Source organism: Haliaeetus albicilla, chromosome W (assembly GCF_947461875.1).
Source record: "Haliaeetus albicilla chromosome W, bHalAlb1.1, whole genome shotgun sequence".
NCBI classification, from domain to species: Eukaryota; Metazoa; Chordata; class Aves; order Accipitriformes; family Accipitridae; genus Haliaeetus; species Haliaeetus albicilla.
In genome coordinates this window covers 38,105,150-38,130,832 of record NC_091515.1, presented here as the reverse complement: position 1 = coordinate 38,130,832, position 25,683 = coordinate 38,105,150, and the positions used below count along the sequence as shown (strand labels likewise).

General features: G+C 45.4%; 1 protein-coding gene across 1 annotated transcript in view; it reads left to right on the top strand.

The window, feature by feature from the left end:
• The window catches only part of LOC138683468 (microtubule-associated protein 1B-like), a 69,015-nt gene that overhangs the window by 28,448 nt on the left and 14,884 nt on the right, over nucleotides 1-25,683 (top strand). The window contains exons 3-4 of the mRNA XM_069775273.1: nucleotides 11,905-11,987; nucleotides 19,594-19,734. Of these exons, the coding sequence (XP_069631374.1) occupies nucleotides 11,905-11,987; nucleotides 19,594-19,734 (224 nt within the window). The remainder of the gene's footprint in view (nucleotides 1-11,904; nucleotides 11,988-19,593; nucleotides 19,735-25,683) is intronic.

Below are 25,683 nucleotides of genomic sequence, written 5' to 3'. Positions count from 1 at the left end.
TCTACAAGCAGCTGGCAGTAGTCTCACAATCGTCTGCCCTTGTTCTCGTGGGGGACTTTAATTTTCCAGACGTCTGCTGGAAATACAACACGGCAGAGAGTAAGCAGTCTAGGAGGTTCCTGGAGTGTGTGGAAGATAACTTCCTGACACAGCTGGTAGGTGAGCCTACCAGGGGAGGAGCCTCGCTAGACCTACTGTTTACAAACAGAGAAGGACTGGTGGGAGATGTGGTGATCGGAGGCCATCTTGGACTTAGTGACCATGAAATGATAGAATTCTCGATTCTTGGTGAGTTAAGGAAGGTGGTCAGCAAAACCACCACTATGGACTGCCAGAGGGCAAACTTTGGCCTGTTCAGGACACTGGTTGAGAGAGTTCCTTGGGAGACAGTCCTGAAGGGCAAAGGGGTCCAGGAAGGCTGGACATTCTTCAAGAAGGAAGCCTTAAAGGCTCAGGACCAGGCTATTCCCATGCGCCTCAAGATGAACCATCGGGGAAGACGACTGGCCTGGCTGAACAGGGAGCTTTTGCTGGGACTCAGGAAAAAAAGGAGAGTTTACCATCTCTGGAATAAAGGGCAGGCAACTCTGGAGGAGTACAGGGATCTTGTTAGGTCATACAGAGAGGAAATTAGAAAGGCAAAAACTCAGCTAGAACTCAATCTGGCCACTATTGTAAGAGACAACAAAAAATGTTTTTACAAATATGTTAACAACAAAAAGAGAGCCAAGGAGAATATCTATCCTTTATTGGATGCAGAATGGAGCATTGCCACCAGAGATGAGGAAAAGGCTGAGGTACTTAATGCCTTCTTTCCCTCAGTCTTTAATAGGGAGACCAGTTATTCTCGGGGTACTCCGCCCCCTGAGCTGGAAGACAGGGACGGAGAGCAGAATATACCCCCCATAATCCAGGAGGAAATAGTTAGTGACCTGCTACACCACCTGGACACTCACAAATCTATGGGACCAGATGGAATCCATCCAAGAGTACTGAGGGAGCTGGCAGAGGAGCTTGCCAAGCCACTCTCCATCATTTATCAGCAGTCCTGGTCAACAGGGGAGGTCCCAAATGACTGGAGGCTTGCCAAAGTGACGCCCATTTACAAGAAGGGTCGGAGGAAGTATCCGGGGAACTACAGGCCTGTCAGCCTGACCTCAGTACCGGGGAAGGTTATGGAGCAGCTCATCTTGAGTGCACTCACATGGCATGTGCAGGACAACCAGGGAATCAGGCCCAGCCAGCATGGGTTCATGAAAGGCAGGTCCTGTTTGACCAACCTGATCTCCTTCTATGACCAGGTGACCCACCTAGTGGATGAGGGAAAGGCTGTGGATGTTATCTACCTGGACTTCAGTAAGGCCTTTGACACTGTCTTTCATGGCATACTCCTTGAGAAGCTGGCAGCTCATGGGTTAGACAAGTATACTCTTTGCTGGGTAAAAAACTGGCTGGATGGACGAGCCCAGAGAGTTGTTGTGAATGGAGTTAAATCCAGTTGGCAGTGGGTCACAAGTGGTGTTCCCCAGGGCTCAGTACTGGGGCCAGTTCTATTCAATATCTTTATCAATGATCTGGACGAGGGGATCGAGCGCGCCCTCAGTAAGTTTGCAGATGACACCAAGTTGGGAGGGAGGGTTGATCTGCTCGAGGGTAGGAAGGGTCTACAGGGGGATCTAGACAGGCTGGATGGATGGACTGAGGCCGATTGTCTGAGGTTCAACAAGGCTAAAGTGCCGGGTCCTGCACTTGGGTCACAACAACTCCATGCAGCGCTACAGATTTGGGGAAGAGTGGCTGGAAAGCTGCCTGACAGAAAAAGACCTGGGGGTGCTGGTTGACAGCCATCTGAATATGAGCCAGCAGTATGCCCAGGTGGCCAAGAAGGCCAATAGCATCCTGGCCTGCATCAGAAATAGTGTGGCCAGCAGGACTAGGGAAGTGATTGTTCCCCTGTATTCAGCACTGGTGAAGCCACACCTTGAGTACTGTGTTTGGTTTTGGTCCCCTCACTACAGGAAAGACATTGAGGTTCTGGAGTATGTCCAGAGAAGGGCAACCAAGTTGGTGAGGGGCCTGGAGCACAAGTCTTATGAGGAGCGTCTGAGGGAACTGGGGTTGTTTAGTCTGGAGAAAAGGAGGCTGAGGGGAGACCTTATTGCTCTCTACAACTACCTGAAAGGAGGTTGTAGTGAGGTGGTGTATTGGGTCTGGCTGAGATGGAGTTAATTCTCCCCATAGCAGCCCTCGTAGTGCTGTGCTCTGCATCAGTAGCTAGAAAGGTGTTGATAACACACCAGTGTTTTGGCTACTGCTGAGCAGTGCTGGCACAGCATCAAGGCTGTCTCTCCAACATTTTTGCCCGCCCCCCTCAACGGCAGGCTGGGGCTGGGCAAGATCTTGGGAGGGGAGATAACCAGAACAGCTGATCTAAACTAACCAAACAGATATTCCATACCATATGATGTCAGCTCAGATATAAAAACTAAGTAAAGGGGGGCATGTTTTGTCTTCTGGAGCAACCATTATGTGTACTGAAGCCCTGCTTCCCAGGAAGTGGCTAGACATCACCTGCTGATGGGAAGTAGAGAATAACATCATTTGTTTTTTCTTTGCTTTCGCGCGTGACCTTTGCTTTTGCTTTATTAAACTGTCCTTATCTTGACCCATGAGCCTTTTGTTATATTTTCTCCCCCCCTGTCCAGCTGAGGAGGGGGAGCGATAGAGCAGCTTTGGTGGGCACCTGGCACCCAGCCAGGGTCAACCCACCACAAGTGGGTACTGGTCTCTTCTATCAAGTAACTAGTGATAGGACGAGAGGAAATGGCCCCAAGTTGCGCCAGGGGAGATTTAGATTGGATATTAGAAAAAATTTCTTTACTGAAAGGATTGTCAGGCATTGGAACAGGCTGCCCAGGGAAGTGGTGGAGCCACCATCCCTGGAGGTATTCAAAAAACACATATATGAGGCACTTCAAGACATGGTTTAGTGGGCATGGTGGTGTTGGGTTGACAGTTGGACTCGATATTAAAGGTCTTTTCCAACCTAAATGATTCTATGATTCTATGTCCTGGATAACCAGGTCTCCCGTTTCCTTCCAGAGAGGGCCCACATTTTCCTTAGTCTTCCTTTTATCACCGACATACCTATAGAAGCTTTTCTTGTTGCCCTTGACATCCCTGGCCAGATTTAATTCTATCAAGGCTTTGGCCTTCCTAACCTGATCCTTGGCTGCTCAGACAATTTCTTTGTATTCCTCCCAGGCTACCTGTCCTTGCTTCTGTCACGACCCGGGCTGTACAGACCAGGGAGGAGTCGTGGTGAGTTCGGAATTCCCTCCGGCTAAATTAAGGTGAAATGACACCACATGATCAGTTAAACATTTTATTCATGGCAGAAGCAGCCTGAACTTGGGAGGCATAACAGTAGGTGGCAGGGTTTCTCACAGCAAGAATTGGCATATGACTACTTCTGTAAACCGTGTAACCCGGGGTAACCATATACATCAATTCAGGGAATAAGGAGATCCCTCCCATCGAGTCATGAGGTTCAGAGCAGACCCCCTTGCTTTCTGGACTCTTTCTCAGAGAAGAGCCTAGGGGTGGCTAGATCCACTTCTAGTCCCAGACTTGGTCGATGGTTTTATGTCTAAAGGGATGAGGTGTACGTGTTATGAAAAAGAAGAGAGAAAGACAGAAGAAGACAGAGAGAGAAAAAGGAAGAGAAAAGAGAAAGATTTCACTGGTCCTGGGTCCAGCGTTGGTCCAGTCAGCCTAGAGGTCCAGTCAGCCTAGAGGTCTGGTTCCGGTGGGCGTGTGCGGGGCTTCTTGTGTCTGCGCCTTTTATAGCCCAGTTCCCACCTTTTTACACATCAGTCATGCCCCCTCTTCGTTTTCTGTGTACCGCCCCTAAGGATTTATGTAACTCTCAATCTTCTGCGCAGGCGCCATTTTGGGGGGTAGTTGTGAGCTCCTTCCCCAAATAAACTCTGGGTGACCCCTGGCTATATACTGTGAGTTGTCCTGCTCAGTTCATCAGGGCGCAGGGCTGCGCATCCTCTGACACACCTCCTGCGTCCTGTGTCAAGTGGTGTTGCTATGCAGAACTTGCCTTTTTGCCGGATCTTGCAAGCAAGGTCCATTCCTCCCCTCAACTGCAAAAGCCAGGCCCCGGTCCCTGTCAATCACAACAGGTGTTTGAGGCATTAACCCCGTCCAGTCTCTCACATCTTCCACCCTCTGTAGGCTTCCTTTTTGTGTTTGAATTTGTCCAGGAGCTCCTAGTTCATCCATGCAGGCCTCCTGGCGTTTTTGCCTGACTTCCTCTTTCTTGGGATGCATCACTCCTGAACTTGGAGGAGGTGATCCTTGAATATTAACCAGATTTCCTGGGCCCCTCTACCCTCCATGGGCTGTATCCCATGGTACTCTACCAAGCAGATCCCTGAAGAGGCCAAAGTCTGCTCTCCTGAAGTCCAAGGTAGCAAGCTTGCTGTACGCCCTCCTCGCTGCCCTAAGGATCTTGAACTCCACCATTTCATGGTCACTGCAGCCAAGGCTGCCCTTGAGCTTCACATTCCCCACCAGCCCCTCCTTGTTGGTGAGAACAAGGTCCAGCATAGCACCTCTCCTCATTGGCTCCTCTATCACTTGGAGAAGGAAGTTGTCATCAATGCATTCCAGGAACCTCCTGGATTGCTTATGCCCTCCAGCAGATATTGGGGTGGTTGAAGTCCCCCATGAGGCCCAGGGCCTGTGAACATGAGGCTGCTCCTATCTGTCTATAGAGGGCCTCATCTGCTCGGTCTTCCTGGTCAGGTGGCCTGTAGCAGACCCCCACTATAATGTCACCTGTCCCTGCCCTCCCTTTAATCCTGACTCATAGGCTCTCAGTCAGCTCCTCATCCATCCCCAGGCAGAGCTCCATGCACTCCAGCTGGTCATTGACATAGAGGGCAACATCCCCTCCTTGTCTCCCCTGCCTGTCCTTCCTAAAGAGCCTGTATCCTTCAATTCCAACACTCCAGTCATAGGAGCCATCCTACCAGGTCTCCATGATGCCAATAAGATCATAGCCCTGCAGGCGTTCACATGGGTCTAACTCCTCTTGTTTATTCCCCATGCTTGCATGCATTTGCATAGAGGCATTTAAGTTGGGCCCCGATGAAGCTGACTTACTGGCTGGAATTCCTTTGTGCTGCTCTTCAGGTACTCTCCTGCTGACCTGTGATCCCTCTCCAGACTCTGGGCATCTCTTGCTGGCACTGGCATCAAACTGGTAGGAGTGGGATGGATTGAGGTTCCCCTCCCCCAGAAACTTTAGTTAAAAGCATTCTGAAGTATCCTACAATATCTCTATAGTACATATCTCTATATATCTTAAGTATCTCTCAGAAAGACTCATTAACCAATAGCAGCAGGATTTGAATCCCAATATGCCTAAAGTTGCTTGATAACAAATTTTTCTGATTTTCCATTTCTAATATTTTTTGGGACACTGCCACCTGCCTTAGAGTCCTTGGCCATTTGCCATGATCCTGAAAGGGGAACTGCCACAAAAATCAGTGGGAGATTAGCATAACACTCAGTGACAGACTTGGCACATTGCATCTCTAATACTGAATTTACTTCAAGGGTCGCAAGATTTAATCACTGTTCATATCAACCCCCTTTGGCCATGTGTCCTGGTTTCAGCTGGGATAGAGTTAACTGTCTTCCTAGTAGCTGGTACAGTGCTATGTTTTGAGTTCAGTATGAGAAGAATGTTGATAACACTGATGTTTTCAGTTGTTGCTAAGTAATGTTTAGTCTAAAGTCAAGGATTTCTCAGCTTCTCAAGCCCAGCCAGCGAGAAAGCTGGAGGGGCACAAGAAGTTGGCACAGGACACAGCCAGGGCAGCTGACCCAAAGTGGCCAACGGTGTATTCCATACCATGTGACGTCCCATCTAGTATAGGAACTGGGAAGTGGGGGCAGGGAATCGCCGCTCGGGGACTGGCTGGGTGTCAATCGGCAGGTGGTGAGCAATTGCCCTGTGCATCATTTGTACATTCCAATCCTTTTATTATTATTATTGTAATTTTATTAGTGTTATCATTATCATTATTAGTTTCTTCTTTTCTGTTCTATTAAACCGTTCTTATCTCAACCCACGAGTTTTACTTCTTTTTCCCGATTTTCTCCCCCATCCCACTGGGTGGTGGGGGAAGTGAGTGAGCGGCTGCGTGGTGCTTAGTTGCTGGCTGGGGTTAAACCATGACACATAGTGTTGTCCTAAAAGCGGATTCATTACCCGGTGTGCAGTAGACCAATCTCACACATTCAGGAGACATATTGCTTTATTCTGCGCAGGGTGCTCGGTGGACTTTCCACAAATCAAGCACACCAGATTCGTCAGGCGTGTTCCTTTTATACAATAACAATTGCATCTAATTTATTAAACTACTCCTACCTAATATGTATTCAGACTATCTAATGCATATGCATAGGATTACATAACTGTCGTGGTTTAACCCCAGCCAGCAACTAAGCACCACGCAGCCGCTCACTCACTTCCCCCACCACCCAGTGGGATGGGGGAGAAAATCGGGAGAAGAAGTAAAACTCGTGGGTTGAGATAAGAAGGGTTTAATAGAACAGAAAAGAAGAAACTAATAATGATAATGATAACACTAATAAAATGACAACAGCAATAATAAAAGGATTGGAATGTACAAATGATGCGCAGGGCAATTGCTCACCACCCGCCGACCGACACCCAGCCAGTCCCCCAGCGGTGATTCCCCGCCCCCACTTCCCAGTTCCTAAACTAGATGGGACGTCACATGGTATGGAATACACTGTTGGCCACTTTGGGTCAGGTGCCCTGGCTGGGCATGAGAAGCTGAAAAATCCTTGACTATAGTCTAAACACTACTGAGCAACAACTGAAAACATCAGTGTTATCAACATTCTTCACATACTGAACTCAAAACATAGCACTGTACCAGCTACTAGGAAGACAGTTAACTCTATCCCAGCTGAAACCAGGACAATAACCATGACACATCAGGTGCCTTCTCCGCATGCGCTGGGGTCTCGGGTGTTCTTCGGTGGTCGTTTGAGGAGGTATCCCCTCCTCACTTTGACCGCTAAGTCGCTCTGTATCAGGTCAGTGGTTCATTTTCCTGCCAAGAGGGTTGCACCATCAATCAGGAAGAATAGAAAGGATCAGAATTGGTGCTCCAGGTGAGGCACCATTAAACAGGAAGAATAGAAAAGATCAGAATAATCTTGGCTAACTAACTTAATTTAAAACAGGACTTTCTAATCCACCACAGGATTTTCTGTATCTGATATCAATTTCAGACAGCTAAATGCATGTTGTCTTGCCTGATGGCTCAAAAGGCCCTTCTTGTTCAGTAGCCTTCTTGGCTACTGCCGTAAAAGACAACAAAAAACGTTTCTACAACTACATTAGCAACAAAAGGAGGGCTAAGGAGAATCTCCATCCTTTATTGGATGCCAGGGGACAAAGGATGAGGAAAAGGCTGAGGTACTTAATGCCTTCTTTGCCTCCATCTTTAATAGTAAGACCAATTGTTCTCGGGGTACCCAGCCCCCTGAGCTGGAAGACAGGGACAGGGAGCAGAATGAAGCCCCCATAATCCAAGGGGAAATGGTTAGCAACCTGCTACACCACTTAGACACACACAAGTCTATGGGGGTGGATGGGATCCACCCAAGGGTACTGAGGGAGCTGGTGGAAGAGCTCACCAAGCTGCTTTTAATCATTTATCAGCAGTCCTGGCTAACCAGGGGAGGTCCCACTTGACTGGAGGTTAGCAGATGTGATGCCCATCTACAAGAAGGTTCAGAGGGAGGATCTGAGGAACTACAGGCCTGTTAGCAACCAAAACCAAAAATTTACATGGGATGGGAGCCCTCGCAGTCACTCACACCGTACCAGTGCTGGGTCCGCACCCTGTAAGATAAGTAGCAACACATGTTTATGCCAAGGAGTCAAAGAGGGAGGCAGGCACACATGCAGCTCTAAACAGGCATGTGTACATGGTGTAGACCGCTACACTTGCCTCTGGAAATCAATCTCAAGTTGCATGAAACCATGCAATCACTGGAGCTGGGCACCTGGTCCACGGGAGCACAGGATGTAAGTAACCACCATCAGTGCTGGTCACTGAGAGTTGCAACTCCACAGATCAAATCCCTCCCAGCTACACAGATACATGATTTAGAGCAGCTTCAGTAAAGTCCAAAGTCGATGCTTTGAGTCAGATGGACACTATGCATCTTTGTCTAACTTTGCATGTGGGTAATTGCATTTCTTTTCTATCTATGTTTAATGTGTTAATATCTAATCATATATGAGGCTTAGTCTGGCCTGAAGCAAAGTGTGTTCTGTGTCACCAAGTATTAAGCAAGAAATTTCTGTGGCAACTGAAGGGTGATAATTTCTTTTGTTTCCTTCCCAATGCTAAAGACTAGATTCAATAAACTGCTTAATGTCTTAATTTGAGAGAAACCTGCAGCATAACTAAAATATCAGATCACAGGGCATCTTCTGAAGGAGTCTGTGGTAACAGAGCCATCTGGATGTTTTATTGAATGTAGTCTTATATATGCATTCCTGTTAGGCAAGGAAGCAGAGCTATTAAATTGAATTACAAAGGGTAATGCCAGAACTGAATGCTGCAGAGGGAGACTTGCCCTCCTCCCCTTTCATAATATACAGTCTGATTCCTCCTTTCAAGTAAGCACAGCAAAAAGAATATGTGTTAAGAAAACTAGGTTTCTTCAAATGAATTAAATTATTATCCACAAGTCTCTAGGCATTTTCATGCACAAGAGAGTAAACTACAACTCCATCTCTCATTTTACCTGAGAATATTTTTTTTTTCCTTCTCCTTCACTTTCTATCATTTGATTAAAAGCTCTTACGCTGCCTGGGGGAGGGCTTGCCAGGGGAAGGGCCTGGGGCAGTAGCGAGCCTGCCCCAAGGCCAGGGCACTGTGGGAAAGGCTGGTTGCCCACCCTCCCAGACTGCCTCCATGCCACTCCTGTGTTTTCAGGAATGCAGAGCTCTTTTCACCATTGTGATTCTCATCCTTGTCCTTGTTTCTTTACAGGGGAATTTTTCTAAGTTGGCAAATAGGTGACTTGTTCTGTGTCCCTTGTACTTCCTTTTAAGCGTAATGAATTATTTTAATTGATTAATATTACAGTTTGCTTGGAAGGGACAGTTCTTCTGGTTTTTGGACTAATTACCAGTCGGATTCCTGAATGACAATATGGCTGCTAATTAATCTCACTGCAGTTCTTACAGAAAGAGACACTGATAAGAACTTGCTAATTACCATAGGAAAAAAAATCAAGAGTCCTGTTGTGTTTTTCTGGCATTCACTCCCAGTCAGATCACTATTAAATACAGAGAACACACTAACTACTAAGTATGAAAGCCAATGGACTGTGAGGCTACTCCAAAATTGCTCAGATGTTATTAATTCAGGAGCTAGCTGCATTTTGTACATCTGTTCACTCTTGTTGCCAAACATTGCTTGCTATAGTTTTTGTAAGCAGGACAAAGATGAAGCAGGGCAGCATGGCAAGTGTTCGACCATGCCGATAAGGAGTTTCTCACAGTGTCCCAGTGTTAATCAATATTAGTAGAAAGCTGAATGGGGAGTTTTGGCAGGGCGGGTCCCAGCTTTCACCTGGTTTGTTTGGTGTGGCTGTGGACCTGTGGTCTGTGTGGGGTGCTGCCTGGCTTGGGAACACTCCCACAGTGTTCTGAGACTGAAAGAGTTCATGTCTCAAACATTGTTATCAGAAATACTGTGGCCAGCAGGAGCAGGGAGGTGGTTGTTCCCCTGTATTCAGCACTGGTGAGGCTGCACCTCGAGTACTGTGTTCAGTTTTGGGCCCCTCACTACAGGAAAGACATTGAGTTCCTGGAGCATGTCTAGAGAAGGGCAACCAAGTTGGTGAGGGGCCTGGAGCACAAGTCTTATGAGGAGTGGCTGAGGGAACTGGGACTGTTTAGTCTAGAGAAGAGGAGGCTGAGGGGAGACCTTATTGCTCTCTACAACTACCTGAAGGGGGGTTGTAGTGAGGTGGGTGTTGGTCTCTTCTGTCAGGTGGCTGGAGATAGGACAAGAGGAAATGGCCTCAAGTTGTGGCAAGGGAGATTTAGGTTAGATATCAGGAAAAATTTCTTTACTGAGAGGGTTGTCAGACATTGGAATGGGCTTCCCAGGGAAGTGGTTGAGTCACCATCCCTGGAGGTATTCAAAAAGCAAGTAGGTGGGGTACTTCAGGACATGGTTTAGTGGGCATGGATGATGGTTGGACTCGATGATCTTGAAGGTCTTTTCCAACCTAAATGATTCTATGATTGTGGTGGGGCAAGTTCTGCTTAATGATGAACTCCGCATAACAACAAACTCTGCCTAGCAAGGAACCACAGGTGAAAAGAAGCTGATCAGCACCCTTCAGCAACAGGAGGGGGAGGGCGTGCTGGAGGGTGCACAGCTCCCTGTTCTGATATGCTGAGCAGAGCAGCTCACCATGCATGGCCAAAGATCATGTCTGCAGGGCAGGGGAAGTTACTCCCCAAAGGACCCCCAAGCCCAAAGGCTCACAAACTGATCATGACACCTAATTAGCCTAATAAGTTCGAGTACCCACCTGAAGGAGGGGCAAGGAGATGATAAAAGGACACAAACTGAAGCCCCAGGTGCACAAGCCCACTGGAACTGGACCCCTAGGCTGACTGAACCAACGCTGGACCCAGGACCAGTGAAATCTTTCTCTCTTCCTTTTTCTCTCTCTGTCTTCTTCTCTCTTTCCTTTTCCTCAATCCCTACACCTCATCCCTTTAAGACATAAACCATTGACCAAGTCTGGGACTAAGAGTGGATCCAGCCGCCCCTAGACCCTTCTCTGAGGAGGAGTCTAGAAAGCAAGGGGGTCTGCTCTGAACCTTGTGACTCGATGGGAGGGATCTCCTTATTCCCTGAATTGATGTATGTGGTTACCCTGGGTTACATGGTTTACAGAAGTAGTCTTATGCCAATTCCTGTTGTGAGAAACCCTGCCATGTACTACCACGCCTCCCCAGTTCAGTTTGCTTCTGTCATGAATAAAATGTTTAATTGATCGTTTGGTGTCATTTCACCTTAATTTAGCCCGAGGGAATTTCGAATTCAACACAACTCCCTGGTCTGTCCAGTCTGGGTTGTGACAGGTGTGTGATGGGGAGCACGTGTGTGCCGTGCAGGATGGTGCTGGTGGTGGTAGGAAGCAGGGACATCCTTGAGCTCCTTTGCTTGTCACAAATTGTGCTTGTTAGCCATGATGGGCAGCGCCAGCATACAGCCCAAGTATTCACTTCTTGCAGTGGAAATTTGCAGCCCTTGCTGACTTTCCTCCAGCTGCGGCTAAGCCACCAGTAGTTCCTGGAAAAGCTCATTTAAAACCACCTAGGTATGTTACAGGACTGTGTAACCTCAGCTGTATCTGTGGTATAGATATGTCCATGAAAATCCAGGGCCAGATGCTCAGCTGGTGATGGTTACTCCAGTCCTTGATCCACACCAGCTCAGTAGGACCAAGGTGAGTAACAGGGACTCCTCCTGCCAGGGGGAAGGGACAGGACCCATCGCTGTTGCCAGTTTTTTTTCATTACCTTGAATTTTCTGGAGTGGTGTTTCTGGCCCATAGGACCACATGCCATGGGTATTTCTGAAGACATAAGCCAGCACAGTAGTTGCTGTGGCTGGCGTGCGCTGCCCTGTATAACCAGAGGGCTGTCGCACAGTGGAACGTATAACTAGCTCAGGGAAAGCACTGGTTTAAACCATGCTGGTTGAATTTAATGTCTTTTTTTTTTTCTCTCTGTGCTTGCAGGTCAGAAGATTCTTCACCACAGAAGTGATGTCTTAGAAACTGTAGTCCTGATCAATCCCTCAGATGAAGCAGTTAGTACTGAGGTAAGTCAGTCAGAAATACTTCACTGGATGTGTCATAAAAGCTCCATTAAGCAGACAGGTTGAGAGCAGCTCCTAACTATGGACGAAAGGACATGTTAGGAACAAATATCATCAAAAACATAAGCTATCCCTTGATTTTCTTCCTGGTTTCCCAGACTCCTGATAAAGCATCAAAGGCATATGTTGCGTTAAAGCATAACAAAGTGTGGCAGAAAACAAACCCCCTTGCATTCCAGCTTGCCCTCAGATATCAGAGGGGCTGGGGGCGGCTAGGCTTAGATTATGAGTGATGCCCAATTCAGCACTATAAGTCTGGTTGCGTTCAATATATCGAACTATCGCAATGACGGATGCACTAATAGCGCACTGTACTTTCAATTTAGTTGCATTCAATGAACTATCACGGCCAGAATTAAGGAGTTTGGTCATGTTCAACAAACTATCACGGCTAGATTAATGAGCAGCACAGTTTATTAAAGCAACACTACAGGTTCTTTTGGATTGCTGGTGATAAATACACTGTCTGCAAAGCACGTGCAAATAATTATACAGTCGACTACAAGCACACTAAATTATGGAAAAAAACCCTAGAGATTTCCAAGTTTCACGGGGAAGCACTCGGTATAACCAAGTGTTCGAATCTTACCCAATAGGCGTCCCTATGGGGGGGGAAGAGAGGTTCAGCCCGTCGACTGATCCCAGAAGTCAGCGATGTCCTCCCGACTTGTCTATGATGGTGTCTTCCCTAGCATTCCTCCTCTCTTAAGCCCTTTTATATTTTCTTATTTTTAGGTGGAGCTTGAGTGACTCTAGTCATACATACTTTTACCATGATTGGTGTAAAATCTCCTCGCTTTACTTTTAAAGGTATATATGCTAGAAAAAATTTAGAGCGCATGCTCAGTGAGGGGTGGTCGCAGCTTGGAGGCGGGTAGCTTTTGGGATGGAGGTGTGTTTTAGTATTGTAATGAGATTATAATGAGCAAAGTTCACCCAGAGGACATGATTTAGCATGTCACTACTCCAGAACCGGGCACTTATGGTATAATTCAGAAGTAAGAGAGTAGTGTTGACAGAACCCCCATTATTTCACCTCCTTGCTTCAGTGGATTCAATGCAGGGATCTTCCATTCTTGTTCCAGTAGTTCCAGTTCCCCATCCCTGCAGTGATATCAGAGCCTGGCCACGGTGACTCCACTCTGCTCCACCCTCCGTGTTGCTTCTCAGAGTGAGCATACCAAGCTCCCCTGGTGTTGCTAACATCTAAGGTTGCAGGTTATGTTGCTTAGGGAATTATTATGGAACAGATTTCTTGTATATCCACCGCATTCCACCCTGGAGGTTTACCTTCCCTTAAGAGGGGGACATATCAATAAGTCACCTCCAGCAATCATTCCACAGCATAGGACAGAAACACACCACTTATCCCAGTACTCATTTCCTCATAACAGACCAAATTCCCTTCTTGATGAAGGCAGCTGTAGTGAAACTGCATCTGCTTTTCTTCTGCTCCTCCACTGTTTGGTAGCTCTGGATGCCTATTTTACATATGAAAAAGTGCTTGAAAAGAAACCAGGTGCTCTGAGATAAAATTAGGTCTTCGAGAAGAATTACCATCTATGTGGTGGTGACTAGGTTGATCTACGTGATCTGTCCTTCAAAAAGTATGTGACATGATCAATGGACTCTGGAGAGTGCCCCAGAAAAGGACTGTCAATTCCTCATGAACTGGCTAGAGTAGAGTCAAAGCAATGAGCATGTAGCTCAAAGACAAAGTTGATAAATTTATCTAGTGAGACTGAATGTTGTAAAAAATAGGGATAATTACATTGCTAGCCAGTGCTGGGAAGCACTGACATAGTACAAGTTCTTTTGGGAAATGAAGTGGCTCTGCCACTTTGTGAAAAATCTATTTTGATACCAACTTTAAGTGATATTAAATACAAACAGGAGGAAACACGGCAAAACAAATGAAATTTCTGAAGTTTTAAAAGTTTAAAAAAGTAAGTAAGCTTAGTTAATGGCAGCTCATGCACTAAAAAATTATGTGTGAAAATCTCTTACATTGTGTTAGAGGTACTTAGTAAGGAACAAGGGTGTCAGCTGGGTAGCACCTCTTAGGTTTGTCTTTAATACGCTCAGGCTTTCAGAGTAAAAAGCTATAAAGGATGGGGGAGGGGAAGAGCTGAAGGAACTGCCAAAAGTAGGGAAATGCTGCTTCTGTCACTGTTGCTTGTCATTCCTTTGATGGATGACCACATGGAAGAATATGGTCTGAGGTTGATTAATGCCTTCTGACCCCTGGCTTTACTCCTTTGGCTCTGGAAGATGTTTGGCTAAGTTACTGTTAATTTGCTCTTGCTAGACTGTGAAAGGCAATCTTTTCTTCGCTTTCATCTTGCCAGACTGGTCACAGCCAGAAGTTACAAACTGAGGTTTACCTTGGCTGGCTAAGAGAGACTCTCACTGGACAAAAGCCAGAACATGATGATAAGAAAGAGGCAGAAGAATTAAATCAGAGGTTGGAATAGACATGCTTTGCCCATTATGGCAAATAGAAAACTTAGTTCCTATGTATCAAGAGATTTCCAGGTTGCATCTGGGGAGACAGTGATATACCATGGAGCTCTGACTTTCACTAGAAGAGGAAATTGAATCTATCGGTTCAGGAAAAACAAAGGCAAAAGATATTAAAACAAATTCCTGTTAATCTGGCTGGTAATAGCCATGCTGGTGGTAGTCAGAGCATAGTTCTGCCCAAAGCTCCTATCGTATTCTGTCAGCTGCCAAATACCTCCCAAGAGAAGCCCAAAGGGAGAGAGACCGCAGTTACCCAAAGAAAACAAGTTTCTGAAAACCCCATGAGCAGTTACTTCCTTTTTAAGACGATCCCACTCCATTGCTCTAACACTCCTGCATCTGTACCATAAGTCTTAGAAACAGCTGATCTGCTTATGCTCCTGTCTCAGTTCACACTCCGTCTTTAAGTGTTTTGACTGAGGCTAAGTCTTGCTGTTCACTTTCTTCAAACAATTTGGAACTTCAACCAAGGGTAAAGCTGAACAGAATCATCACCTTGCAATATTTCTGTAGTGGTCTTGAAATCAGCAAAATTCTGGTAGTCCCTCAGGAAGCCTTGATTATATCCTGACACAGAATTTATGTGTCTCAAAGTTTTTTCATGTGTATCATTATGCTCTGTAATCTGCAAGCATTTATTTACTTTTTTTTCCTGTCATAGTTTTCTAGCACTGCAGAACCTATTTCACCATCAATTAATAAAATAGATTGAAGAGGAATTATGTGACAGTTGCATATCAGTGATTCACAAGTGTTTTGGGTTTGTGTGGCAGGGGTTTGGTAGCAGGGGAGGGGCTGCAGGGGTGGCTCCTGTGAGAAGCTGCTAGAAGCTCCCCTGGCTCCAAGTCAGACCTGCCTCTGGCCCAGGCCGACCCAATCAGTGACAGTGGTAGCGCCACTGGGATAACATCTTTAAGAAGGGGAACCTGCAGTGAGTAGTGGGATTAGAATGTGAGAGGAACACCTATGCAGGTCAGTGAAGAAGAAGAAGAAGAAGAAGAAGAAGGAGGAGGAGGTGGTGGTGGTGGTGGTGGTGGTGGTGGTGGTGGTGTGCTGGAGGAGGCTGATGCCCCTGCAGCCTGTGGTGAGACGACAGGCTGTCCTCCTGCAGCCCATGGAGGTGAATGGTGGAGCAGATGCCCACCTGCAGCCTGTGGAGGATGCCACGCTGGAGCAGTTGGATGCCCCCAAAGATGGCTGTGACTCCATGGGAAAGCCCACGCTGGAGCAGTCTGTGACTGAAGGACTGCATGCCATGGAAGGGACCCATGCTGGAGCAGTTCATGAAGAACTGCAGCCTGTGAGAAGGACCCATGTTGGAGAAGTTTGTGAAGGACTGTCTTCTGTGGGTGGGACCCCATGCTGGAGCAGGGGAAGAGGGTGAGGATCCTCCCCCTGAGGAGGAAGGAGCAGCAGAGACAATGTGTGATGAACTGACCGCAACCCCCATTCCCTGTCCCCCTGCACCACCAGGGGAGGAGGTAGAGAAAACCGGGAGTAGAGTTCAGCGGGGAAGGAGGGAGGGGTGGGGGGAAGGTGTTCTAAGGTTTGGTTTAACTTCTCAGTATCCTTGTTTTTTATTTGATTTGTAGTAAATGAAATTGATTTTGTTTCTTCCCCAAGTTGAGTCTGTCTTTTGCCTGTGACCATAAGTGGTGAGTGATCCCTCCCTGTCCTTGTCTCGACCAATGAGCTTTTCTTTATATTTTTTCCTCCTCATCCCACCGGGCTGGGGGCGAGGAGTGAGTGAGTGGCTTTGTGGTGCTTTGTTGCCTGCTGGGCTTAAACCACAACAACAAGTCAGGAAATAATTTTGCTGTTGGAAAATCTGGTGAGTTTATACATAAGTTGGCAGACTGCCCAGAGCTACTGCCAGCAATGAGAGAAAACACAGAAGAGGAAGCCAGTTCTTTTATGGTTTTAATACACCTAAACCAGACAAGATTTCAGACACACATCAGCCAGCCAGCTGCACTTATCTATATTTTTGTCTGAAATAAAAATGAATATACTTGATCCAGCAAGGTTTTTGCTGAATTTATAGTCATTTAGTGTAATTAGTGACAGACCAGCATTAGTCCTGCATTTAATTAAAGGAACTTTCTGCTGCTCAAAGTCAAGACCACTTATTAAATAAAATAACAATGAAGATGTGGTAGAGTTGGGATCTTCTTTCAGATAGATACTCTTCAGTGGCTCTTTTCTACTTGTACTGAAAGCATGAGTTGTTCAGCAGAGATTTAGGTCAAGCCTTCCTGGCTCAGTCTCCCTGGTGTGAGCAGGAATTGTTTAGAACAACTGATTGCTTAACAATCAATATAAAAATTTGAAATAATAGCTTGCTGGGACAGCTGAGGTGATTATGTTATCTCCATGGAGATGGAGTTTGGATGCAATATCTACATGTGGAGTTGTTCCAGATCGACTCTGCTCATTTAGTTTAATACATGGATAGCCTTATTCTGGAATCACTATTCTGGTTTAACTTAATTCTCCCTGAACAGAAGAATTAGTGCACTTGAAATTCATACCTTACCTCAATTTGAATTGATTTTTCAGTGTTGGACAAGACTTTTGAAATATTTGCTGTATTGGGTCTGGCTGGGATGGAGTTAACTTTCTCCATAGCAGCCCTGGTAGTGCTGTGCTTTGTATTTGTAGCTAGAAAGGTGTTGATAACACACTAGTGTTTTGGCTATTGCTGAGCAGTGCTCCCACAGCATCAAGGCTGTCTCTCGAACCCCCCCACCCCAAAGGCCAGTAGGCTGGGAGTGGGCAAGAGGCCAGGAGGGGACAGAGCCAGGACAGCTGATCCAAACTGACCAAAGGGATATTCCATATCCCATATGAATGTCATGATCAGCAATAAAAGCTAAGAGAAAGGAGGCGGGGGGGCATTCATTATCAAGGTGTTTGTCTTCCAAAGCAACTGCTATGTGCACTGAGGCCCTACTTCCCAGGAAGTGGCTGGACATCGCCTGCTGATGGGAAGTAGACAATGAATCTTTTTTGTTTTCCTTTGCTTCCATGTGTGGCCTTTGCTTTTCTTTATTAAACTGCCTGTATCTCAACCCATGAGTTTTTCATCTTATTTTCTCCTCCCTGTCCCCCTGAGGAGGGCGAGTGATAGAGCAGCTTGGTGAGCACCTGGCAGCCAGCCAAGGTCAACCTACCATATATGCAAAAAGTTTACTCAACAGTACAGAATCTTACAAAGGTTTTGTTTAGTTCAGTTTTGTTCTTCAATTTAAGTTGAATTCAGCCAACAGAAGTATACTGAATATATGGATTTTTCTTAGCATGCAAGTAAATCTCCCCCTGGGGGGAAACAGGAATTATTACTAGCTGTAGTGAGGGTCAAGTAAAGTAACGAGGACCTGGTTTAAAATAGTTAACAGTTATTTCAAATTGCAGAAGTTTATTTCTCAGTAGCAAGCTCCTTTGAGCCATCAGGCATCTACATAATTTATCACTGTGTATTGAAAAAGGTCTTGAGCTGGCACACTTAAAGTTCTAGTGTCCATAGTTAGTGACATCATGAGATGTAAATGGTGCATGCGACTGTATCTGAGTGCTTGATTATGATTATGGGTGAAACAGAAACATCCTTTAACTTTGTAGATGATTCAACAGAATGACAGTCTAAATGTGTGACTTTTATGTGTGATTTGTGGCTATGTGACGACCCAGACTGGACAGACCAGGGAGTTGTGTTGAATTCGAAATTCCCTCGGGCTAAATTAAGGTGAAATGACACCAAACGATCAATTAAACATTTTATTCATGATAAGCAAACTGAACTGGGGAGGTGTGGTAGTACATGGCAGGGTTTCTCACAACAGGAATTGGCATAAGACTACTTCTGTAAACCATGTAACCCAGGGTAACCATATACATCAATTCAGGGAATAAGGAGATCCCTCCCATCGAGTCACAAGGTTCAGAGCAGACCCCCTTGCTTTCTAGACTCCTCCTCAGAGAAGGGTCTAGGGGCGGCTGGATCCACTCTTAGTCCCAGACTTGGTCAATGGTTTATGTCTTAAAGGGATGAGGTGTAGGGATTGAGGAAAAGGAAAGAGAGAAGAAGACAGAGAGAGAAAAAGGAAGAGAGAAAGATTTCACTGGTCCTGGGTCCAGCGTTGGTTCAGTCAGCCTAGGGGTCCAGTTCCAGTGGGCTTGTGCACCTGGGGCTTCAGTTTGTGTCCTTTTATCATCCTTGTCCCTCCTTTGGGCAGGCACCTGAACTCATCAGGCTAATGATCAGTTTGTGAGCCTTTGGGCTTGGGGTAGTTTGAGGAGTAACTTCTCCTTCCCTGCAGATGTGGCCATTGTTTGATCTTTGTATCAGAACAGCTTATCAGAACAGGGAGCTGTGCACCTTCCAGCATGCCCTCCCCCTCCTGTTGCTGATGTCTGAGCTGATGGGCTTTTTTACCTTGGTTCCTTGCTGTGCAGGGTTTGTCTTTAAGCAGAACTTGCCCCACCACAATGGTTCAGACATTAACTCTTTCAGTCTCTCACAGGCTGTTTGTTAGTTTTTAGTGACATTTTTGCAACTGAATGGCAAGTAATGCTGTACACTGGGAAGAGATTGGCCTTCCAAAAACATTCTGACACATATAGTTGTCCCTCATTAGCATGTTGGGGACAGTTGGCCAAGGCTGTCCTGATACAGTGCTATTAAAATTCAATAAGAGTTATACAAGGAATGTATTTGTTCATTGAAAATATTTTTTCATTCAAATTTTGTTCTTTTCTCCTCCTTGCTCTTCCCCCCCATGTCATTAGTGTGATTTATTCATCAGACTTTCTCTTTAATCATTTCTTCTGCCTCCTTTTTTCCCCTTTTGCTCCTTTCTTGTTGTCTTTTGTAAACAGGACTATAACTTGAAAATGTTTCAACAGTCCTGGGAGACACTGGTGCAAAATATGTTTTAAATTAGATGAGGTAAACTGTATGTTCTCAGAGGAATGTACAAACATGTGGTAACTCCCATTATTGATGTGTTTCTCTCCTTCACTCTAGGTGCGCTTAATGATCACAGATGCTGCAAGACACAAGCTCCTTGTACTAACTGGACAGTGCTTTGAAAACACAGGAGAACTCATTCTTCAGTCAGGGACGTTCTCCTTCCAGAACTTCATTGAGATCTTCACGGATCAAGAGGTGTGTTCAGAAAAGTGTCTTCCATACATTGTTATGTGATGGCAAAGGTTTTTAGAAGACTAAAAATGGCCCTCTGTGTTGTTAGAATTAGCATTGGCTAACTAATGTGGATGTTTTTTACTCTTCATTATAGGCTTTCTTTCAAGACGTTTATTTAATTTACTTTAGTTTTGATGTAAATTGCTTAACAAAGGAATTACATTTTAATTTGGGGCATTAAATTGTAACTTCGAGAAACAGAAAACCAAGGAACATTTTGACAATGGAAGGAGATAGTGTTGTGTTTAAAATATACAGCTTGTTTATCTAAGGTGCATATACAAAGCAGTCAAATTGAATTTGACACCAGGTTCTTGCCTGTTGGCAGCTAAGTAATAGGTGACATTAAATAAGACAGAGGCTATCCATCGGAATGGCTGTAGTTTTCTGTACCACCTACCTGCTTGGCTTCTTTACTGTAGTGTTTAAAATTTTGCTAGTGAAATCTGTAAATCTTGTGATTTTTACATACCAAAAATGTAAGAATGAAGTATACCAATATTTAATGCTGTTTCTTTCATGATTTGTTATTTTGCTGTCTTGCTTAATGTACTGTGTCTGAAAGCTCCCATAGGGCAAGAATCCATAGTAAACAAGCTGTCACACTTAATTTGGCTGCTGTGTAAAATATATATTTAAATAAACTATATGGCTAGGTATTTAGTTTCCAAAATTATTTAGGAGCATTTCAGTGGAGTGAGATTTGAAAGTTCAGCACTGAAAAAGCAATGTTTGCATGAGCTCCAGTGTGACCTTACTGTATCCATTTGGGGACAGACTTTTTATCAGGGCTTGTTGTGATAGGACAAGGGGTAATGGTTTTAAACTAAAAGAGGGTAGATTTAGACTAGATATAAGGAAGACATTTTTTTCGCTGAGGGTGGTGAAACACTGGCACAGGTTGCCCAGAGTAGATGCCCCATCCCTGGAAATGCCGAGTGATTGCCGCAGTGGTGGGCGTGCAGGGCATATTCCCATGGTCTCTGAGTAAAGCTCACTTGGCTCATCTCTGCTGCTGGCAGCATGCTCACCAGCCAGCCAGCATGGCTGTTTTAAAGTGTTGGCTTCCAGCTTATTGTCTCTGAAACCTTGGGTTCCCACTGCTTCTAAAAGATTTCACAAAAGCAAAGAAAGATCATATTTGCCATACTGCAGTCTGTGTATGTGACATTTTTTAAAGGGTCCCATTAATGGGAAATTTTTAGATGGTCTACAAATTGGAAAAAAGGTTAGACAAAATTTCAGTCTTTAATAATACTGATAGACCTTGGGCTGCCCACTTCTGTGAGTCAGAGAACCATGAGTGCAGGAACAGTGACTTTCCATTTGTGGACACTGAAATTGTAAAGGATCGCCTGTATCAGCTGAATGTTCATAAGTCCATGGGGCCTGATGGGATTCATCCCAGAGTACTGAAGGATCTAGCAGATGTTATGGCAGGACCCCTCTCAATCATCCACCAAAGGTCATGGGAGTCTGGGGAGTTCCCTGCTGACTGGGAGCTAGCCAACATTATTCCAATTTCCAAGAAGGGCATGAGGGAAGGCCCAGGGAACTACAGACCCCTTAGTCTAACCTCCATCCCTGGAAAAAATATGAAGATCATATTGGGTGCTATTGAAAGGCATTTAAAGGACAATGCAATCCTCAGGCACAGTCAACATGGGTTCACAAAGGGAAAGTCCTGTTTAACTAATTTAATATCCTTCTATGATGAGGTCACCCACCTAGTGGATGAAGGGAAGGCTGTGGATGTAGTCTTTCTTGATTTTAGTAAGGCTTTTGATACTGTGCCTCACAGCATCCTTCTGGACAAGTTGTCCAACTGTGGAATGAGCAGGTACATGGTGCGCTGGGTGAAGAACTGGCTGAATGGCAGGGCTCAAACGGTTGTAGTGAAGGGGGCTACATCTGGCTGGCGACCAGTCACCCACAGTGTTCCTCAGGGTTCAATTCTAGGGCCAGTTCTGTTCAATATATTTATCAATGGTCTGGATGCAGGAATTGAATGCACCATTAGCAAGTTTGCTGATCATACCAAACGGGGAGGTGCTGTTGACTCTCTTGAGGGATGAGAGGCCTTGCAGAAGGATCTGGATAGACTGGAGCATTGGGCAATGATTAATGGTATGAAATTTAACAAGAACAAAGGCTGGATTCTGCACCTGGGATGGAGTAATGCTGGACACAAGTATAAATTGGGTGAGGAGTGGCTGGAGAGCAGCCCTGGGGAAAGGGATCTGGGGGTGCTGGTTGACAGCAGGCTCAATATGAGTCAGCAGTGTTCCCTGGCAGCCAAGAGGGAAAACCCACATCCTGGGGTGCATTAAACACAGTATAACCAGCCGGTCAAGAGAGGTGATTATCCTGCTGTATTTAGTGTTGGTGCAGCCTCACTTTGAGTACTGCAGTTCTGGGCCCCACAATTTAAGGATGTTGTATTGGATATGCATGGTGAGGTTTTGGTAGCAGGGGGCTACAGGGGTGGCTTCTGTGAGAAGCTGCTAGAAGCTTCCCCTGTGTCCCATGGAGCCAATGCCAGCCAGCTCCAAGACGGACCTGCCACTGGCCAAGGCCAAGCCCATCAGCAACAGTGGTAGCACCTCTGTGATAACATATTTAAGAAGGGAAAAAAGTTGCTGTGGGACAGAAACTGCAGCCAGAGAGAGGAGTGAGAACATGTAAGAGAAACAACCCTGCGGACACCAAGGTCAGTGAAGAAGGAGGGGGAGGAGGTGCTCCAGGCGCCGGAGCAGAGATTCCCCTGCAGCCCGTGGTGAAGACCATGGTGAGGCAGGCTGTCCCCCTGCAGCCCATGGAGGACCCCATGCCGGAGCAGGTGGGTGCCCGAAGGAGGCTGTGACCCTGTAGGAAGCCTGTGCTGGAGCAGGCTCCTGGCAGGTCCTGTGGACCTGTGGAGAGAGAGGAGCCCACACTGGAGCAGGTTTTCTGGCAGGACTTGTGGCCCCATGGGGGACCCATGCTGGAGCAGTGTGCTCCTGAAGGACTGCACCCCGTGGAAGGGACCCATGCTGGAGCAGTTCATGAAGAACTGCAGCCCGTGGGAAGGACCCACGTTGGAGAAGTTCGTGGAGGACTGTCTCCCATGGGTGGGACCCCACGCTGGAGCAGGGGAAGAGTGTGATGAGTCCTGCCCCTGAAGAGGATGGAGCAGCAGAGACAATGTGTGATGAAGTGACCGTAACTCCCATTCCCCATCCCCCTGTGCTGCTGTGGGGGGTAGGTAGAGAATCCAGGAGTGAAGTTGTGCCCGGGAAGAAGGGAGGGGTGGGGGGAAGGTGTTTTAAGATTTGGTTTTATTTCTCATTACCTTACTCTGGTTTGATTGGCAATAAATTAAGTTAATTTTCCCCAAGTCAAGTCTTTTTTGCCTGTGACGGTAATTGGTTGAGTGATCTCTCCCTGCCCTTATCTCGACCCATGAGCCCTTTGTTATATTTTCTCTCCCCTGTCCAGTTGAGGAGACGGAGTGATAGAGCAGCTGCGTGGTGCTTAGTTGCTAGCTGAGGTTAAACCATGACAGATGTGAAGGTCCTTGAATGCATACAGAGGAGGGCAATAAAGCTGGTGACAGGGCTGGAAGGAATGTCTTATGAGGAGTGGCTGAGGACTTTGGGTTTATCTAGTTTGGAGAAAAGGAAGCTGAGGGGCAACCTCATTGCTCTCTACAGCTTCTGGAGGAGGGGAAGTGGAGAGGGAGATGCTGATCTCTTCTCCCTGGTATCCAGTGATAGGATGCATGGGAATGGTTCGAAGTTGCATCAGGGGAGGTTTAGACTGGAGATCAGGAAGCATTTCTTTACCAAGAGGGTGGTCAAACACTGGAACAGGCTTCCTGGAGAGGTGGTCGATGCCCCAAGCCTGTCAGTGTTTGAGGCCTTTGGACAATGCCCTTAATAACATGCTTTAACTTTTTGTCAGCCCTGAAGTGGTTCAGGCAGTTGGACTAGATGATCGTTGTAGGTCCCTTCCAACTGAAATAGCCTAGTCTAGTCTTTTCTATTCTAAGAAAGGGCTAGAAAAAAGTGGCTAGTGGTTTGTTGACTAGTGATTAGAAAACAGAATTCCTGTGCTGTCCTGATCCATAATCATGTATGGTTTGATGAGTATTCTAGTAAAGTTGGTATTTCTGGTCTCTGTCCATTTTTATTTCACTGGACCAAACCTGAACTATGGTCATGGGATGTGCTTACAAATAATAAATACTCTTTGAGGGATAATCTTATGAAGTCCTATTCAGAAAGCCATCTCTAGCTTTCAGAACTCCCTGCAGGCAATGTGTTGTTTTCAACTTCTCCCATGCCAGATGTCCCATTCTACTGCCTCTGCAACAACAGCTAGCAGAGGAAAACCTTTTTTTATATACCTTTATGGTCCAGGGTATGAAACAATCTTGTGTTTTCTCTGAGCAGCCAACTTGTTTGGCTTCACCAGCTGTAACAACTTTAAAACTTGAGGATTCCTCAACAGATGTATCTCTGCTTGAAAAGATGATCATGTTCACAGATACATTTCTTTTCTCCCAGAGTGACTTTGAATTCAGAGAAGAGAATGAGAAGTTACATCTCTGTGTTATCAAATAGCATAAGCAATGGAACTGTCAATATCCTTTGTGCCATCAGTTGAAATGCAAATCCTTTAAAGCCTTTTCTAGGGCATTCCTGAACTCCCTATTCCTAACAGATATGATCTGTCTGGAATAATTTTTCTCCAATGTTTCATTGGTCTGTGCTACCAGTGGCTTAATACTGTCTGCATTATGTGTGCCAACTTTTAGGAGCAAAGAAAGTCAGAATTTAGGAGTATGAAGCAGCAATCCAAATATGGTATAATATAAACTGGATAGGACTAACCCCAAACCTTGGCCCAGTCAGTATATTCATTAGCCCAGTATATTACCATTTGATTTTTTTTATCTAGCCAGAAAATTTGTCCTACATGAGAAATGGTCTCTACTCAAGTTATCTCCTTATGTATGCAACAGTCTTGGATTTATTCTTCCAGAGGAAGTGATCTTTTACTACTTTTGATTCTCCCTAATACTGTGTTTTCAACCCTGACCAGAGACACTGTATAAAGTAGTATGCTTGAGATCCTAAATCTATTTCAGAGCTGTGGTCTGTGCTGCCCCTCTTTTCTTATTTCTGCGGTAAACAACAGGAATGGTTCTCCTATTTTTCTTATCTTTCATCCTTTTCTGCATTTACTCCTTTTATTTTGTTTTGCTTTGGTTTTTTTCTTTGCTCTTTTTCAGACAAAGCCGTGTCTGACATAGGGGTGAGATTTATTTATGCTCCTGTCAAATGGTTTGAATACAAAGTAAGGCCAACAAAGAAAGATAGAAAATATGTATTTTCTGCTTTATTTAGGTATTGGCTGGATTATTTTTGTTTAGATAACAGCCACTGTATCTTTGTTGCATTTTATTTTTGGTAAATGCTGAAAATAAATTATGTAACACAAAGAAAGCAAGCGAGACATACACACACAGAGGCCCACAGAGATGTACTGCAATCAAACATTATTTTTTTTTTTTATATATCCATTACTTCTGCTGATTCAGCTTGTGGTCCAAGACTTTCAAATTATTCAGCTGTAGCCTAATCTGTATATTCTTTATGAAAACTGTTCCTGTAGCTTGAACTAACAATTGAGTCTCTGCAAAGAAGGTTGTGGTATTTGGCATGATACTGTGTGGGCATATTTTGCACTGACTCTTTATGTCTGAATTACTTCTTTAAAGTTTAGATAATTTGGTGGTCACTTTGTTAAGAGCAATTAGAACAGAAATGGGCTACATTTAACCTAATTTCCTGTAAAAAAAAAAAAAAAGTCAAATGAAAGTATCTGTGGAACTGGGAGAAGGTATAAAATATATCATACTTTTTC